General features: G+C 34.2%; 1 protein-coding gene across 5 annotated transcripts in view; it reads left to right on the top strand.

The window, feature by feature from the left end:
• The window catches only part of Znf521 (zinc finger protein 521), a 270,000-nt gene that overhangs the window by 129,421 nt on the left and 121,967 nt on the right, over positions 1 to 18,612 (top strand). For 3 of the 5 annotated variants that reach the window (XM_047526403.1, XM_047526401.1, XM_047526402.1), the window contains one exon: positions 17,109 to 17,193. The exons of 1 other annotated variant lie outside the window; for it this stretch is intronic. In XM_047526403.1, coding sequence (XP_047382359.1) covers positions 17,109 to 17,193 — 85 coding nt within the window. The remainder of the gene's footprint in view (positions 1 to 17,108; positions 17,194 to 18,612) is intronic. One more of the 5 variants, XM_047526399.1, reaches the window with a different exon arrangement.

The raw sequence follows: 18,612 nt of genomic DNA, 5'->3' as shown, positions 1-18,612 counted from the left end.
ACCCCAGAAAATATAAGCTTTAAAGTAATCTCATTTGTAATACAACAATTTAGATATATGGAAAGAAATTGTATAGAATGTGCAAAATATTTCTGAAGAATAAAATATTACTGAAAAAATATTTTTTAAAAACTAAATAAATGATCTGCTATAACTCGTTCATGGATAGAAAAACTCATTATTGTAAAGTTATCAGTTATCCCCAAATAGACTCAATGCTATTTGAATGAAAATTTCAGTGGGTTTTAAATGCATTTGTGTGTGTGTGTGTGTGTATGTGTGTATGTGTAGTTTTGGAACTTGACAAGAAGATTCCAAAATTTATATGGAAGAATGAAGGGTCAAGAATAGCAAAGATACATTGGAAGGAAAAGAAGAGGCAGGGAAGGATTTGTCCTACTGTCTAGTCAATAATCAGTCTGTAGTAATTGAGATGAATTCCTACACACACATATAAAAATCTCTATTCCCATATATTAACATTTGAAAGACAAAACTATAAACTTCTTAGAAAAAGTATAGAAAATATTTATATGACCTTAACTGAGGGAATGATTTCTTAAGACCACACGATATAAATTACAAATAATATGATTGGTATGTTCATCTACGTTAAAAATGTAGATGGTATAATCTTGATATCAAAATTAGACAAAGATAATAAAAAAGAAAAATCTATACCAGTTTTACTCATGGTATAACATTGAAAAATTTAAAAATAATGAATTCCATGTACAAAAATAAACTCATATTTTATGATTAAAATGCGTTTTATCACAAAAAGTGGGTTCAATTTCAGAAGATGCATTTTAAGTTTTAAAATAAAATTTAGCAAAATTTCTGTTTTGGTAAAGAAAAGTCACTACTCAAACATTGTTTAAAGAACTTTTTTCAATGTTTAAGTTACCATAAGTGAGTTAAAATTAAATTTACAAGATAACATATTAACATATGTAACTGAAAAAAACTAATAGTTTCAAAAGTATGTGAGAAACAGCCACAAATCAGTAGGAGAGCACAAATTACCAAATAAAATGAGAAAGTAACATGAACAGGCATTTCATATACAGGAAGTACAAATGTTCTATAAATATGTGAAAACATGTTTTCTCATTAGTAATGTGGGAAATGCCAATTCAGACAGTAGTGGATTGTCTGAGAGGGGCCCTAGGAGGTAAGCATGGGTCCAGGCATACAGGTGTTTGTTTAATAGTTGTTCTTAATATATTACCCTTTGTTATAAATCATCTCTGTAAGACTTTTGCATTTAACAAAAATAGAATTATAAGTGTACAATCAACACCACTCACCATAAATGGAAGATACATATAGAACTAAAGCAATAAATACAAAATACTGTTTTCAGATTTCTAGATGTTAGACTCATAGCTGCAAAGACTGTGTGCCTGAAGCCTGTTCTTTCATTGTTGCAAGCAAGTTCATCAAGTGTCGTAGATGCATTAAAGACATTTTAACATCCCAGTAAGACTTTTTATTCTGTGTAATTAGAAAAAGCAGTATCCATGCTCCCTACTTAAGGTGGGGCATATCTCACATTTTAGGTAATATTAGCCTGTGGTGTTAACTGTTTTACTCCTTTTCTGGTTCTTCAAGTTGAGATAACAGACTGATTAATTCCTGCTATATAAAGTCATTAAGTTACCAGATTTGTAAAAGGAAGGGCTTTATGTAAGTATAGTTATTTGACAAATATATACCTATTAACTGTATGTTATAGTTAGCTATATAAATATAGCTATACATCTGTCTCCCCAATATAGCCCCTTGAAGGCTTGTAGCTTGCTAGAGAAACTTAATATATAATTGTATGTATGTGTGTGTGTGTGTGTGTAAGTATATAAATATAGTGGAATATGAGCCATCATAGAATAACACTAGTGCAAGTGCTAAGGTGTTTGAGTATTGAAGAGCAACCAGGTAGCATTAGCTTCTCACACTTCTATATGAAGATCAAACTGATTGGAGAGAACTGTCAAATTCCAAGTATTGAAACCAGAAAAGTATGCCTAGCAAGCTTAAGAAATAGCAGGAGACCAACATGGTGGAGCAGTATGAGCAGGAAAGAGACTAGCAGAAGAGGTCAGAGGGCTGGAGGAGAGCGGAGGCAGGGCTCTGGCTTGGTATCCTCCATGGTTCTCGGAAGAGTTACTTGCATGTCCGTAGGTTCTTAGTAAATGCTTGTAAATAATTGAAACTTGGTGATTAAAACATACGGAAAACCAAACAAAGAAGGAAGCACTTCTCTAAGAAATAAATATTGATAGTTTCTTAGAACCACATATAAATAGAACATAAGACACCTCATAAGTATGTAATGTCCTATGCAATTCACATCACAGAGAGATTGAGTGGCAGATGAAATCTTGTAAAACTCCCCATATCACAGCAAATAATTTATTTTATTGAATTAAACATTGTACTGCATAAGCAAGCCTTCAACTGAGTCTGTCCATTTTTTTTTTTGTTAAAGAGAGAATGCCACTATGGGGAATTTAAGGATATGCAGCATAATACAGTAAAAGAAAAGACAGTACTTAGGAAAAATATATGAATTCAAACAACAGTTGACAGAACTGTCTGTGTGATCTTAGTTAGTTCTTCCTAAGCTTCAGTTTCTTTGTTGCTAAAATGGGCATAATATATATTTTTTCCCACTTTTATAAGGTTATTGTGAAGAGCGTATGCCGTATGTGTATATGAAAGTCCTTGGTGAATGTATCATTACAATGCACCAATAAAAAATATGGGAAAAAAGTCCTTAGTGCACATGCAGCACCTTACAAATGTATACAATAAGTAATTTATTTAATATCTACGTGTAAGATTAATTTCTGATAACTTGGAATAATTTCATCTCATGCTAGGATAATGGCTTATTTAGTCAAAAGGCATCTAAACAAGTCATCATTCTTCCATCAAATTGATGAAACAAAAACATAATTAAATATAAATATAGAAGCACTGAAAACCAGTGAGCAAAGAGAGTGTAAAGACCACAAAGATAAAGTCTTATTATTTGCTTTGAAGTTTGAGATAGTGTCAGGCAACAATAAAAAGTAGAAAAATATACAGATAGAAAATGCAAGGAGAGGAAAAAGTTCTCAGTCATATTACTGGATTGAAACATATCATAGTGAACAGAAGGATACAAAACTTCTAAATGTAAAACACAAAATAATCCTGAGAGCTATCTTAAGATGAGTCTGTTAACATCAGACTTTGTCAAGTGAAGTTTATCAATGCCACTTTGATTTCAAAATCATGGCATTGTCTTTGCTTTAAAATATCTCTCAATAACTTATTAGTATTTTTAAAAATTTATTTTTAGTACTCTAAAAATAAATCAAGAGGTTATGCATCAAATTATAAATCTTATCAAAAAAATATATAAAACCACTTTCTCCCCCCAGAATGTAAACACTCGATAGTTGATCCACAGAGAACATTGCCAGATTTTAGAAAAATAAACAGTTCTTTAATTTTTTTAAATGTTAAAGTTTAGAGAGTAAGAAGCAAAAAATTAACTGTAATAAAAACTCCTCAAATAGAGAAAAACTCCAGAAATAGAGAATTTAATTATGAATAGTGACTGGGTGTTTAATAAAGATCATTCTTTGAAAGAATGAGCAAGAGAAAAGGAAAGAAGGAGGACTAAATGCCAATAGGATAGCGGAGACACTGGCAGGAAAACTCTAAGCTGAATATCTATACCTATTAGCACTGGAATTTTGAAATAGATTTGGTAGAGGAAAGGTTTTTTTTGTTTTTTTTTAAAGCACCATAATTGGGTCTAGATCACTATCATTTCTTTCTAACAAATTGAAACCATTCCACAGATATTTCAAAACAGGCATGATACACTGTTTAGATTAATTTGAATCTAGCTGATTCATTTATTCAATAATTAACTAAATTTCACATGTGTGGCAGGCACTGTGTACACAAAAGGCAAACACAGATACTGTTTCATGTTTCTCTTGATAAGGAATGAAGGCTACAGAAAACAAATGTATCCTCAAATAATGAATTACATGTCTATTAAGATGGGGAAGAGTTGGCTGGGTTAGAAAGAGAAATATTCTTAAACGTGTACTAAGATACTTAACAATGGTATTCCAAAATGTCTTTTGAAAGAATGACTGAGTTGTCACCTGAACTTCCAAAGAAAAATCTGAGGGAAAAAAAAAAAAAAAAAATCAGTGCTTGCTTTGTGAGATGTCAGATTTGATGTCATCCCCTTTTCTTGGACTTCCTCCCACTCATGATCTATGCTCTGGAGACGTAGGTCCCCAGTTGGGAAAGGGCTCCATATTTTCCCAGATTATATTCTTGGGTATTTTTAATATATGGAAAATTTCTAGCTTTATAAGATATTATCAATAAGATTATGTACAATTTTTTCAAGCCTTCTGGGATAACCTACAGGGATCCACAAGGTCCTTCTGGTATCTGATGTAGAGTGTGGGTGTGTTGGGTGGCAGCAAGTCCAGTTCCCTCCTATGCTCTTCTGACACTCTCAGGTGTCGAAAGCCCACGTCAGTTCACTTCTATATGGTCCATCAAGCAGTGTGCTGGGTTTAGGAGTTGAAGCCAGAAACAGATGTTGCTTACTAGGTGAAAGGAAACCTCAGACTGTAATACGAATAGATACTTTGAATATATTGCAGTTTGAGCTTCTCTAATCCAAAAATCTGAAATGCTCCAAAATCCAAATCTTTCTGAGCAACAAGGTAAATGGAATTACAAGTAGAAAATTCCACATCTGGCCTCATGTGACAGTGGGTTGCAGACAAAAAACACAGACACACAAAAAATATTTTATAAAATTACTTTCAGGCACTGTGTATGGGATACATAGGAAACATAAATCAATTTCGTATTTTGACTTAGTCCCATCCCCCCAGTTTTTCATTATTAATACTCAGATATTCCAAAATCTGAAATAATATAAAATCAGAAGTACTTCTGGTCCCAGGCATTTTGGATAATGGGTGCTTACAGTGAATTTTATGCTACAAGGGTACACTCGGAACTAAGAACCCTCAGAGAAGGCAGTGGTTAGGAGCAGGAAGTAGCAATGAATTGGTGGTGCTGGTTTAGTCAGCTTTTTCCCTGCTGTGACTAAAAGACCTGACCAGAACAATTTTAGGGGAGAAAAAGTTTATGTGGGGACCCACAGTTTGGGAGGCCTCAGTCCATGGGCAGCAGGCTCTATTCCTCTGGGCTTGAAGTGAGGCAGAACACCTTGGTGGAAGAGTGTGGCGAAGGGAAGCAGAGAGAATCCGCTTGCCAGATATAAATACACACCCCAAAGCCACGCCCCCAACTCGCACCTCCTCCAGCCACACCCCACCCCTGGAGTTAGCACTGAGTTGGTAATCCCCTCTCAGGGGATTATGATTATTCACTGATTAGGTTAAGAGTTTCACAGTCCAGTTCTTGAACCTTCTTGCATTGTCAAACGTGAACATCTTGGGGGACACCTCACATCCAGACCATAACCGGTGCTGCAGAGATGGTTCTGTAGCCCGTGCTGGGAGGAGCGACAAAAAATTGTAAGCGCGATGGAGGGTCAACTTGGCACTACATTGTTAGCGATTCCTTTCTGCAAACAGGTTACTGAACCATATATGTATAGATACATCCAAGACAGGCTGAGTTCTAGAATGCTCTTCTGCAAGTCACAAAGTCACTTCGCCTCTTTGGACCACAGTTTTGTTGTCTTTAGTGAGGAGATTTGAAACAGACAAACTTGTCCCCGTCTATGTTAATACTCTCTGTGCTGCTATTTATGTGCTTGCACTATTACCTTTGTAAATATGAAGAACATTGAGGGCATTTTTTGTTGTTTTATGAAAACTTATTTTTAGCATGATGAATGGTGAAGAATTTGAAAAGTCCACATAATTTCTGTTAAATCAAGGTGTTAAAAGAACCCTACCACCGTACATTTATATACATTGTAACTGTATGGCATGCTTTAAAACAGGTAAACTTAAGGAAACACATCTCTATCCTAAAAAAATTTAGTAAGAGTAAAAACAAGAGGAATACTAAAGTCAACACCCACAGCACTGTGTGGGTGTAATTGCTAACCAGCTTGTTGAAGTAGGTGGGTTTGGGAAGCCGTTTGAAGGAGAAGTTAAAAGTGGTCTGTCATGCCTCAGTAGAAAGGGTATTCTGGTGGAAGGGATGGAAGAGAGAAGGCAGGACCCAGGAGGAAATAAGGAGAAGGAAGCAAAATAAGAACTGTGAAGAGCGGGAGGACATGCAGTAGGATATCTCACTGGAGATAAAAGTGACAAAAGACTAGGGTAGTTTGGGAATGTACATGGGTAACTGAAATGACTGAAATAAGAGGGATTACATATTGTAGATAAGACACAAAACTGCCAGAACTTGAACTATTCCTTTGACAGAAGAATAGCTGGAAGGATAGATTAGGAATATAAACAAAGGAGAATAACCAGGACTCCATAGGAACCATCATCTAAAGAGAATGAGGAGGAAGCAGAGGTTTTTATTTTACAACAGATAGGTATGAACCATACATATTTAATTTATCGTGTGTAAATAATGATGTTGTGTATTGCAGTGGACACAGGATAGATAAGACCAAGCCCTGCACCTACCCTTAAAGAATTTACAGCCCTTTAGGAGATAGATGGGTTTTGTTGAAAGAATAAAACGTGTAATTACTTATAAGAGAATCAGAATAAAACCTTTATGATCTAATATGTGATAAAACTGTTCCATGAAGGGTTAATAAACCTATTTAACTTCTCATCTTGCTTTTTTGGGCAGGAATTTTAAACTTAAGAAAATATTTCTTGCTGGGTGTGGTGTGTGCACACCTATAGTCCCAGCAGCTTGGGAGGTTGAGGCAGGAGGATCCCAAGTTCAAAACCAGCCTCAGCAACTTACCAAGGACTTAAGCAACTTAGTGAGACCCTGTCTCTAAATAAAATATTTTAAAAGGCTGGGAATATGGCTCAGTGGTTAAGTGCCCCTTGGTTCAATCCCTGATAATTAATATATATATTTCTTAATGGATTTTTTTTTCTGCCTCACAAAAAATTCTTGTGGCTAATGGTAAGATTGTAAACAGTACTACCCACCTTCAAGATGGGATCTCTAAAGTGAGATAACATACTGCACCTGTCCCTGCTTTCTCCTCTTCAAATATTCCTTCCCCGAGCCACCAGCCACAGCTCCTCATATTGCCATCTGCAAGACAGAAGATGAAAAAAAAAAAAAAAAAAAAATCCCAATGACTTTGCAGATGAAAACAATCAGTGTATTATTGGAACAATTGATGTGGGAATCAGCCCTTATTTTGTTGTAAGACAATTTGACTTCTTTTCCTCCCATGGATTCGTTAGTCAGAGTCATTAAATAAATCTCTATTTCCCTACCCCCAATTTTTATCTTTCTTAAATGATAGGTATGTTTACAAAACAGTGGATGCAGGAATTTAACTGGAATTTACTATGAAGCATAAATTTCTTTTTAAAACTAGGACCTAATGAAATATTATAGCCATATATAACTGGATGCAAATTCGATCCTCACACATACACACACACACACAAAAAAAAACATAGTGCATGCTCTGGTGATTTTTTTTTCTTGACTTTATTATAGAATTCATTTAGTCTGTTATTCAGTCTCTTCCAATTCACTAATTTCTAGGGTCATGCATGGTGGTAGGGAGGGTTGCCTGTAGACATAGACCTCTGTAGGTCGCACCTGGTAAATGCAGGTGATGGATGTAAGACCACTCGTCAGATTGTCAGATAAATGAAACATATTGCAGCCTGCTTTCTAGACAACACTATAGATTTGATTCAGGTGGAGTCACCATGGCAGAGATGAACAACAACTGAACCCCTAACATTAAATGAGATCATTTAGAAGAAGGAATCTTAACCTGGAGGGTCTTAGTGATCTGTAAAATAAGGGACACAGACTGGCTCCCTTGGAAAAACCTCTAAAATGTGAATTAGGGGAAACAACAGAGTGGAGATGAAGAAGTCAGTCAAAGTTCTCCGTGAGAACTTGGGTTCAAAATCAGTTTTTAATGTGAAACATCAAGTTCAAGTACATAGAAATTTTGAAGCAAATTTGTTAGGAAACATTAATTTTTAACTTATCATGATTGTTTCATTTTTTATTAATTTTAGTTTTTAAAATGATTCATTATGGATTTCAAGGCAATAAACGAGATTTGTTTGGTGTAATGTATGGAAAGGACTTCATCTTTTACACTAGGTTTTATTTTTTAAAGACTAGTCAGATTTTCCTGAAGTCTCAGTTATTTCCTGGTTTTTGACTATTGATGAAGCCTTTGGAAACAAAATATTTTAATAATATTTTATCTAACATTTGAAGAGAAACCAAGAAAAGGTCTTTTTAAAAGTTTGTTTTTACTCCTTAATTTCAAGATGAATCATGACAAATTTATATCTTCATGGAATTTTGGATTTTATTTGTAGCAATAAATATTCTGAAATAAATATTTTTTCCTCCCTTAGTACCATTAAAAAATTAAAACTCAGTTGTTTAAACAAAAATATCTTTTTCAAGGTCCATTTTTAACTAGGTAAAATTTTGTCTTTCTCCTTTTTCTCCTGTCTAGTCATCTAAAAGCACTCTTCTTTAATCCTGTTTCTGTTCTATATTACTTTCCTCATTCCACCAAATGCCCCACCAGACTGTGAGCAACTTGCCTGGCATGTCCTAGGCACTTTGTAACAAACTTAAGCTCAAGAAAATTATTCCCATTTTGGATTTTAGATTAACTCCCTGGGAGCTTTCCCTGACTCTCCCAGACCACATTAATGTGTTGCCATCTGACATGTTTTGGTTGTCTTCTCTTCACCACATACTGACAAAGGCATTTGATCTTGAACTGTTTTGCCACATCATTTATTTAGGGAAAATACTTATGCCATTTTAATGTTTGTGTGTTTTCTTTCCCTAATTATGTTGTAACTCCTTGAGTTTAGGAATGGTGTTTATTCTCCTGGGTTATTGAGATCTTACCATGAGTCAGGCATTGCACACAGAGCTATGTTGTCTTTATTTCAGGACCTTAACCACATCTGTAAAACAATGGTGTCCTTCTTTTCACTACTGCTAGACTACATAATAGAATATTGATGCTTTCATTTTTCAGTGGATCATTTGGTCAGACTTTTCATCATTAGTAGCTTTCATTACATTTCAGCCACTTTTCCTCTCTGTTCAGTGACTTATTTTCATACTAACCCAAAATCATTTGGAAAATGACTAGGCTAAATTCGTAAAATGTCTAAATTATTAAGTATTTGTGAAAAGCTGCTGCTCAATTACTTTCATTCCTATACAGTGTCCATTTGCTTGCCAAAAGAAAAAAATACTGCTAAGTAAAGGTACTACTGACAGTAAACGTATTTCATTTGTAATTAATATATTCATTTGTGGAATGGTAATGTGTATTACTATAAACCTTGAAAACAGTTTTTTTTTCTCTACCTCACTTGAACCTTTATACACAGTTACCTTTTCCTTTTCTTTTCCATTTACCCACCCTGTAACCAAATTGTGATATTCTTTATGTTATTACTTTATAAAGCTTTATTTAATAAACATTTCTTTAACCCTTGTTAATTGACATAAAATATAAATTAATGAATTCTAGTTGAAAGAAATTTTAATATGATTCCATGGTCCACTCCAAAGGGTGAGAACTAACCTTTGACAAGCATCTTTATTGTGCCAGACAGTTCTTACCATATTTCATTCTGCTGCCGTAATAACCTGTCAAGTAAAGAGTAATAAAGGTAGTTACTCTTTAATGCCAGCATGCTACATAGTAGGCACAGTACTAAGCACTTTCATATAATTCTTACTTGCTTCTCACATAACTCTGAGATGTAAGTTTTATTATTTTTAATTTACAGGGAAGGAAACTAATACTCGGGGTCATTAAATGACTTTTCACACAGCTAAATGATGAAGCCACTAAATAGCAACTAATTGCAGAAAGAAGATTCTAAAGTTTCTTCCCTACTAAGATGGCTGGATAGAGTTGGAATGAATATTTTATAGCATCATTTTACAACATCTTAATTTCAGGGTTCTGATGGAGTTTGAGACCAGACCTTACTTGGTAGACACTGTCCAAGCTTGGTATTGGTGCTAGAGAGGGAACTGGGGACTGTGGGACATCCTGGCAAAATGACTCAGTAGCATGCTTTGATATTCCAAACATACAACAATGACAGATAAAATCACAAGGTAGAAAACCAGGTGGACTTAGCCAAATTCCAAACAGTTCTTCATCTTTGAGATACTTAAACCAAATAAAAATTCAAGTGGTTATCAACACTGTTATCAACAGGAAGTGGTAATTAGGGTTTCATCCCAATGAGACAAAGCCAAACCCACTATTTAAACCAGGGCCTGGGTGGTAGGAGGTACATATGAGTGGTAGAGTGCTTGCTTACCACATGTGGGGTCCTGAGTTCCATCCCACACGCCACAATAAATACAATAAAAATAAAGCAGGGCCTGGAGAGCCTTCCTTGCTTATGACAAGAGATGGAGGGGGAAAAAAAAATTCTGTTGTTGACCATTACTTGGGACTAGGGTTTTTTTAGCTGGAGGGTTAAAAGAATAGGAAAAGAGTCACAGTTTTGTGACTTAAAACTGAATTAGCTACGTGCTGTGCCTGTGATTAAATGTGCAGTGTTTCTTCTATCCTTGCAGCTCAGCAGGTGCACAGGAAATGCCCCTCTGAGAGGCTCTGGTCCAGCAGCCTGGGATGGCCTCACAGAAGCAGGCAAAACTACTGGAATGGGAGGAATGAGCACAGAGAAGAAAAGCTTTCACTACAAATGGGCTTCAAACCAAGACTCCAAAATATGTGAATGAACCTAATACTAGTAAAGCCCACACACACAAAAGGAAAAATCTGACAGAGTATGTTTAGATGCTTAGAAAGATAATTCAAGAGTGATTTCTACTAACAGTGATTTTGAAGCAAATCCAAGCAGGGGTGGGGGACAAAGGCATTTGAATGTTTAAAATTAGAAATGTTATGAATGAAAAAGTCTTTGAAATAAAAGCTTTGCTAGATTGAACAAGCTCTAGACTGGACAGTGGTGCAGAGAGAACCAGTGGTGTATAAGAGGACAGAGTTCACCTTGATTAGAACACACAGAAACAGAGCCCTAATGTGCAAGGGAGCGGTTCAGATCCAGGGTGGATGGATGGAAAGGCTCCAGTCTGTTGAATGGGAATTCTGGTAAAAGTGAATGGAGAGTTTGTGAGAGAGACTTAATAGCTGAATAATTTGCTGAAAATTTGGGGGGTTAAATACAGACATGAGACCTCACATTGAAATTGTTCTTTTAGTACTGAGCAGGACAAATAAATGTACAGTTAAAAATATTGCAATAAAACTGCAGACCTTTAAAGCAAAAAGGAAAATAGACCCAGGGTCTCTGGGGAGCCAGATCTATCCTGTGGATCTCAGTCAAGCAACTGGGAATGGGAACCTAAAGCCAAGGTGACAAGAAACAGTGCCTTCACCATCCTGAGCTACGTCCCCAATACCATTGCCAAAGACCAATACTGTTCATAATTCTAAGGAAAGCCTCATTTTAAAATGCTCTCAAAATGCAATTGTAAATTTACCTACAAATGAACAGAATATAAACTGTGTTAAAACCCAGAGGGACGGGCTGGGGATATAGTTCAGTTGGTAGAGTGCTTGCCTTGCAAGCACAAGGTCCTGGGTTCAATCCCCAGCACCACAAAAAACAAAACAAAACAAAACAAAAAAACCAGAGGGAGAGACAGGTTGTGCCTCAGTGGTAGAGCACTTGTCTAGCATGTGTGAGGCACTGGGTTTTGATTCTCAGCACAGCATATAAATAATAAAATAAAGTTCCATCAACAACTAAAATCTATATATATTAAAATGTATACATTAAAAACATATAAAATATATATATTAAAAAAAAAAACAGTGGGAGCCAGGCACAGTAACACACATCTGTAATCCCAGCAGCTTGAGAGGCTGAAACAGGAGGATGGTGAGTTCAAAGCCAGCTAAGAAACTCAGTGAGACCCTGTCTCTAAATAAAACACAAAGTACTGTGGGGATATGGCTCAGTGGTTGAGTGCCTCTAAGTTCAATCCCTGTTACCCCTGCAAAACAACAACAAAAACCCAGTGGAATCTCTCCCTTGGTTGTGGTGTTCACAACCAGTATGACTTTGGACAAGTCACTTAATCTGTCAATGTGGATAATAACCTTCCCTTTATCTACCTCACAGTATTGTTGCAAGAGAGTTTTGTGCATAGGAATTCTTATAGACTGTAAAGTACGATACAATTATAGAAAGTTATTTTATTGACTGTGAGTTATGTTTCCAACTTCTCAAAATTTACACACTGAGTTTGTGTTAAAAAAAAAAAACTACACAAAAAATTTTAAAATCTTTTCAAGGCTACTTCTAACAAATTATTCTAAGCACAAATTATTTTTAGTGTCTAGCAAGTGTGGGGATATAAAATGAACAGCATAGATGGGGTTAATCAGATTGAGTTTAGCATGAAAAAAACTGTATATATGTTACCATTTTCATTTTTTCACTTTTTATTATGAAAACGTTCACACACATATACCTAGATTAAACAATTGTTAACATGTGACCATATTTGCTTTATCCTTGTCTGACATGTATATGTCATGTATAATATATATAAATGTATACATATATGTACATATTATATATATAATTATTTTTCTGGATCTTTTGAAAGTAAATCACAGACATAATGCCATTTTACCTCTACATACTCAGCATGCATCTCCCAACAAAAAAGATGTTTATTCACATAACTGCACTATCATTGTTATATCTAAGAAGTTGCCTGTAATTCCCCAATAGCCTCCAATAGCCAGTTGATATTCAAATTTCCCCAAAACCCTTAAAAATTTTTGATACTTGTTCTCTCCCCAATTCAGGTCCCACACAGGACATTTAGTAGTTTAGGCTTTTTCAGTCACCTAAGAGTCATCTCTACTTTTTCCCCCATGATGTTGACTTTTAAAGATAACATGACAGTTCTCTTGAAGAATTTTCTGGATTTGTGTTTTGTTCTCATAGTAATATTTATTCTTGTATTTCTGTATTTACTGAACACTGGCTTGTTAGGCTGAGGGTCTCGATTTGTTCAGGTATGCATTTTAGATAAGATTTTAGAGGCACATGATGTCAAATTGCTCCATTATTAGTAATGTTAAGCTAAATAGTCTGGTTAGAGTGATTGCCACTTGCTAAATTCACTGTAAAGGTACATCTTTCTCTTTGCAGTGATCAAAGGATGAAATTTGAGTACCTCCAAATAACCTTTCACCTAATAGTTTCAGCAGCATCCATTAATGATTTTATGGATTTTTTTAGCATTGAAAAATGATTGATTTCTAATTTTACCATCACTTATGTCATTCCTCTATAAAGAATTTTCCCTCGTCAAATCAAATAGGTATGAACTGTTTTTCCTCCTGAAAAAGTAAGATGCTTCTGATCCTTTGATGACCACTTTTCAGAAAAAAAATTTCTGTAATAGTTTCCTCTGATGATGGTAACTAAAATTTGTTCTCTTTTCAGCTTTTTTAAAGATTACTATGGACTCACTGATTCTTTTTTACATGTTCATTATTTTCTTAAAAAATTAAAGCAAGTTATACCTACAAAGTATATTTTTTTAAATTCATATTTTAAATTATTATTATTATTATTTAACTCAGTGAGATTAAATGTGAAGTCCATATGTAATATAGATCAAATGGAGGAGGACAGGGTTAATCAGAATAATTTTCAAAAACTATACATTATTAAAAATCCTTAATCATTTTTTTTAATTTATGAGATGCTCTATTCTGAAAGTCTCAGAGTACCTTAACCAGAGTATAACTGAAAACAAGAATGTCAAAAAGGCACATTTAAATTGTTCTCAAAATCAATCAAAAATAATGAGGTGCTGGGAAAAAGTTGTATCCTTGATAATTACATCTATCAGTATCAGAAAACAAAAGAGAACAATCAGGAAATGACAATCCCACTCCCAAGTAGCACATTTAAAAAGGCTAATGAAAAAAAGTCTCTTTTAAAAATTGTACTAAATTAGCATTTCAAGTAAATTGACAACCTAAGCTTTGATGAAGGCCAATCTGGGGCCCAAACAATGGAAGTTCTGTTTCTACTTTAATCTGCTTTTAAAAGAAATGATCTCACTTGATTTTTTTTGGTTGTTGTCTTTTATATAAATGGAAGTAATTGTCCTAAGGGAGTCCTCAGTCCTCTTGCACTCTGCAGAGGTCAGGTCACACCTAGATTTGGGGCTGCATTTGTGGTTCAGTTTATTAAAACATTGACCTGAAGGAAGGTAGACAGGATGGAAGGTTGTTCCAAGCATCTCTTGCATGTTGCTCCCTATTTTCAGTCTGAAAAGGGGTTAATATTACTATCATATTAGACAAGGGATTCAACAGCTCTTTATAGTCAGAGCCCTGTGTTAGGACCAGTGGTTTAAAGTAGTGGAAAAGCAGATTTGGGCCTAGAATTAGGGTGAATCCCCTCATAATCTCAGCTCTACAGAGCTGAAGTGGATTTACTTCTAAGTGAGTGAGCTCTCCACAGCTGACACTGTCCAGAGGTTACAGTCCCTTTACTTAGAAGGTGGTATACAGGTGTGCAGGGGTCTCTCAAATATTTTGCTAAGAATCTATAATTATAACGAGGGATGCTTTAAAGGTCATTTAGCATTACCCTTTTAAAAAAAATTGAAGGTGAAAATGAATTTTACATCATGGCTTTAAAAAGAAACTCCTTAACACATCCCAATTGGCATGTCGTGGCTTTGTTTTTTTGGAAATGTGAGAGGCATGGTGAGGTAGAGTTCAAGCTGCAGTACTTTAAAACCATGGTACGTTGCTTTTGATTACATTAAATTCTTACCAAGCTGCAAATTTAGGAGCTCCAGATAAGAATATGACCTTGTTAGTAGAAAAATATATATATATGGCCTTTTAGACACCATTTTAAGAGTAAAGAGAATGAGAATTTGAATTATCAGTAGTGACAAGAACATTTTCTTCCGATGATAAAAGAAAACTTACATACATAGATCTTTAAATGTGTCATTTCAGTGTGAAGATAGTAGTAAGTGCTGGTATTTTATTATTTTGGCTTTTCAAGTGATTTTATTCTTTATTATTAGACCAGGAGAAAAAAAGAAAAAGGTCCTAGTATATTCTGCCAACATATTCATCAGTCATCATTTTTGGAGACAGTTTTCGACATATTGTATGTTTTACTGTGCTAACAAGAGAAAAGACTAGCCATTAAGTTTATGTTTCTTTGTTTTTCAGCAAGGTCACATATCAGGAATAATGCTGGAAGTATGCTAATAAACAATATATAATGTAGGTCATCAGGGAGTAAGAAATATTTTCTAACTAGTTCTAAAGGGAAATATTGTTAAAAAAGGGATAGATGTTATTTACACAACACGTGTTGCTCTATATGTCACCATCAAAAGCATCTTATAAACAGCTCAGTGTTGTAAATCTTCCTTGGTGATTGTCAGGGTGTTTGAAGTCTGTGTTAGATTTAGATTCAGCACAGTCAATTCACAATATGCCTAATGTACAAAGACCATTAGATTATTTAGACAGCTTCCATTGAAAATGTATCTGTACTTCTATGCTTTTCATGGAATATTGTCTGTGATTGTGGAAAAAGATACCATGTTAAATTATAATAACTAGGAAAAATTTACATTAATGGCATTTATAATTTTCATCTCAAATTAAAGGACCCTAATTTGGGGGCTTAACTTTGAGGTTTTCACAGCCTAAAGAATTTGAGTTCTTTAAAATTAATTGTAATTTAGGAGACCAGTATTTCCTATTGGTATCTTTAGTAAAACATTTTTAGATGATTGTAGATGAAATGATAACTTGGTAAGAATGGTTATAACCAAATGTCATTTATGTGATTTTACAAATGTAATTTTCTCACATTTGGGAGATTATCAAAATGGATTATTTCATAATAGTTTATTTTGCTCTGAGATGGTTTTTAATTGTAAATATTGAATTTCATCACAAAGGAATTTCTGTAACTGTGTATTCTGGAAAAGATAACCAATACTTTATTATTGAGTTCATTTAATATGAACTGGGACTCAGCAATAAAAAATATGAAATCATAAGGGCTGCTTTTATCAGGGAACCTAGCATTTAGAATTAGGAGAGCTTAGTTCTCTTCCCAGCTGTGTGACACTGTGGCATCAGGCACATCTTTGTACTTCTCTGGGCCTTAGTGTCTTCATTTATGCCCTTAGAATAATAAAAAAAATTCTGCTCCGACTACTTTATAGAACTGTTGTGTAAAGTAATAAAATAGTGTTAAGTGTTCAATCTGACATGATTTATTTTTAGAAGAAAATATATATTTAAATGCTAGTCCTTTGCAACTTCTAAAATGTCATCTAAATTTCAGACTGGCTAAAAACCATCATTTCCAAATCTCTTAGCTACATTCCATGAATCTTAACTTATTAGTCATTGTACTTCTAGATCTCTGGAAACAGCAACACAATTATTTTGGTCAGAATGAAATTGTTCCTTATCTTCAAAGGCATTGATCTGAAGTTCAGTTCTTGTTACAGATTCTTTTAATGTTACAGATTCTTTTAATGCTAACTTTGGTTCTTTAAGAATCTTTAAAAATATATTATTTTATAATAATGTGTTTCTGTTTCTTCTAAATGTTTGCAACAGAAAATATAGAGTTGAGATCAAACCACACAAGGTCTTAGAAAGAAACTCATGGAACTTTGTCCAATCAGCTAGCCCCTACAGTAGGTTAGCTTGCAAAATAGGTAGATTCAGCATCTCAGAATAAAATGCTCTGAGTGTGTGTGTGTGTGTGTGTGTGTGTGTGTGTGTGTGCATTTTACAAACAAGCAAACAATAAGATGTGCATTTGTCTAAGTAATACTGTTTATACTTGTTTTCTCAGAAGAAGACCTATCAGTGCATCAAGTGTCAGATGGTTTTCTACAATGAATGGGACATACAGGTTCATGTTGCAAATCACATGATTGGTGAGTGACACTCTACACCTTATTACAGATAGATTTTTCTCCGACTTGTGTACATCAGTGCCTATATAATTAAACAGCGTTAGAGATGAATTAATTGTTCAGCCATCAATGGATTACCTAGGCATGATTGATTTTTTTTTATTCCTATTATTAGATCTGATAAGGCATTAGCATGTTTTATTTTCTGCAAGGGCTAGTTTAGACTTCTGCAGAGGATTATATATCTACTGCCAGTCAAAACACAGGTGATTAACAAATTAAACTTCTAATCATTTTTGCATTATTGAAAACTAACAGGAATGGTTAATGAACTGGATGTTAGCTTTCCATAGAGTTTTAGACAGGTTTTAATTTCAGAAGTTATTATGGTAATGGCACTGCTGTGTGTTGCTTAAGCATCTTTGTATCAAAATCTAAAGTGGTGAGTTTTTGTGATAGGGAAACATAAATAATTTAAATTGCCATAAATAGTTTTTTATGTATGGTTTCAACAGCCTGGATATAATCATGATCATAAAGATCATGTAAAGAATTCAGTAATCATTTTTTATTCCCTACCAAATTTTCCATAGATCTTTATACAAGTGGTTAAGGGAAAGAGCTCTGAAGTCATTCCAGGCCAATGGTTTTAGGATTTTTCATTTATTACATGGGCTTGAAATAAAAGTATAATTTTTTCACTTATTCATATTGTCCCATTATCCCTCAATTCCTGAGGGGTTTTGACTATGTTTTTTAATTTGATAAGCACTTAGTAATAACACTAAGAGTTTTACCAGCCAATTAAACTTTATCAAGCAGATCTTTTTCTACCAGTAAAATGACAATTGCTATTACTTTGTACTATTTTTGTTACTCATTTGTGTTTTTATACTATGAGAGTTTTTAATTTCATACTCACTTCATGGTATTTTATAATTCCATAAATAATTGTGATGTAATATTTAGCAGGTTCAGTTAACCTTGTGCTCTCCTGTTATGAAACTTTGTATAACAGGAAAGGAAATTCAACAGTTTAGACTCCAAATTTGTTTCTAGGGGGAAACAAGTTTAATTATACAATAATCAAATGTATTCTAAGAATTTTTAGAGGGTTGCTTTGTCATTACTAATCATTAAAAAAAACTATAACAAAACTTCCAATGTTTATGTAAATTAATGAAGATAAATTTAGAAGCATGGTGGAAAATTGATTAATAGTTTTTCAATGGAATTTCTCTTTATAGTTTTCAAATGATGGGTCTTTAGTAGGATTATTGCTTATATAAGTCTAAGCACTTAATTGTGCAAAAATTAACATATACTAAGAGCTAAAATATTGATGACTTTTATTTTCCAGATTTAAGCACTAATATCATTAGTGATTTTCTGATGCATTACTTAGTATATTCTTTAATGTAGCAGAATGACATTGACAGC

The sequence above is a fragment of the Sciurus carolinensis genome, chromosome 15, assembly GCF_902686445.1.
Source record: "Sciurus carolinensis chromosome 15, mSciCar1.2, whole genome shotgun sequence".
Lineage (NCBI taxonomy): Eukaryota > Metazoa > Chordata > Mammalia > Rodentia > Sciuridae > Sciurus > Sciurus carolinensis.
Note: the sequence above shows the minus strand (reverse complement) of the source record. Positions and strands in the feature narration are given on the sequence as shown.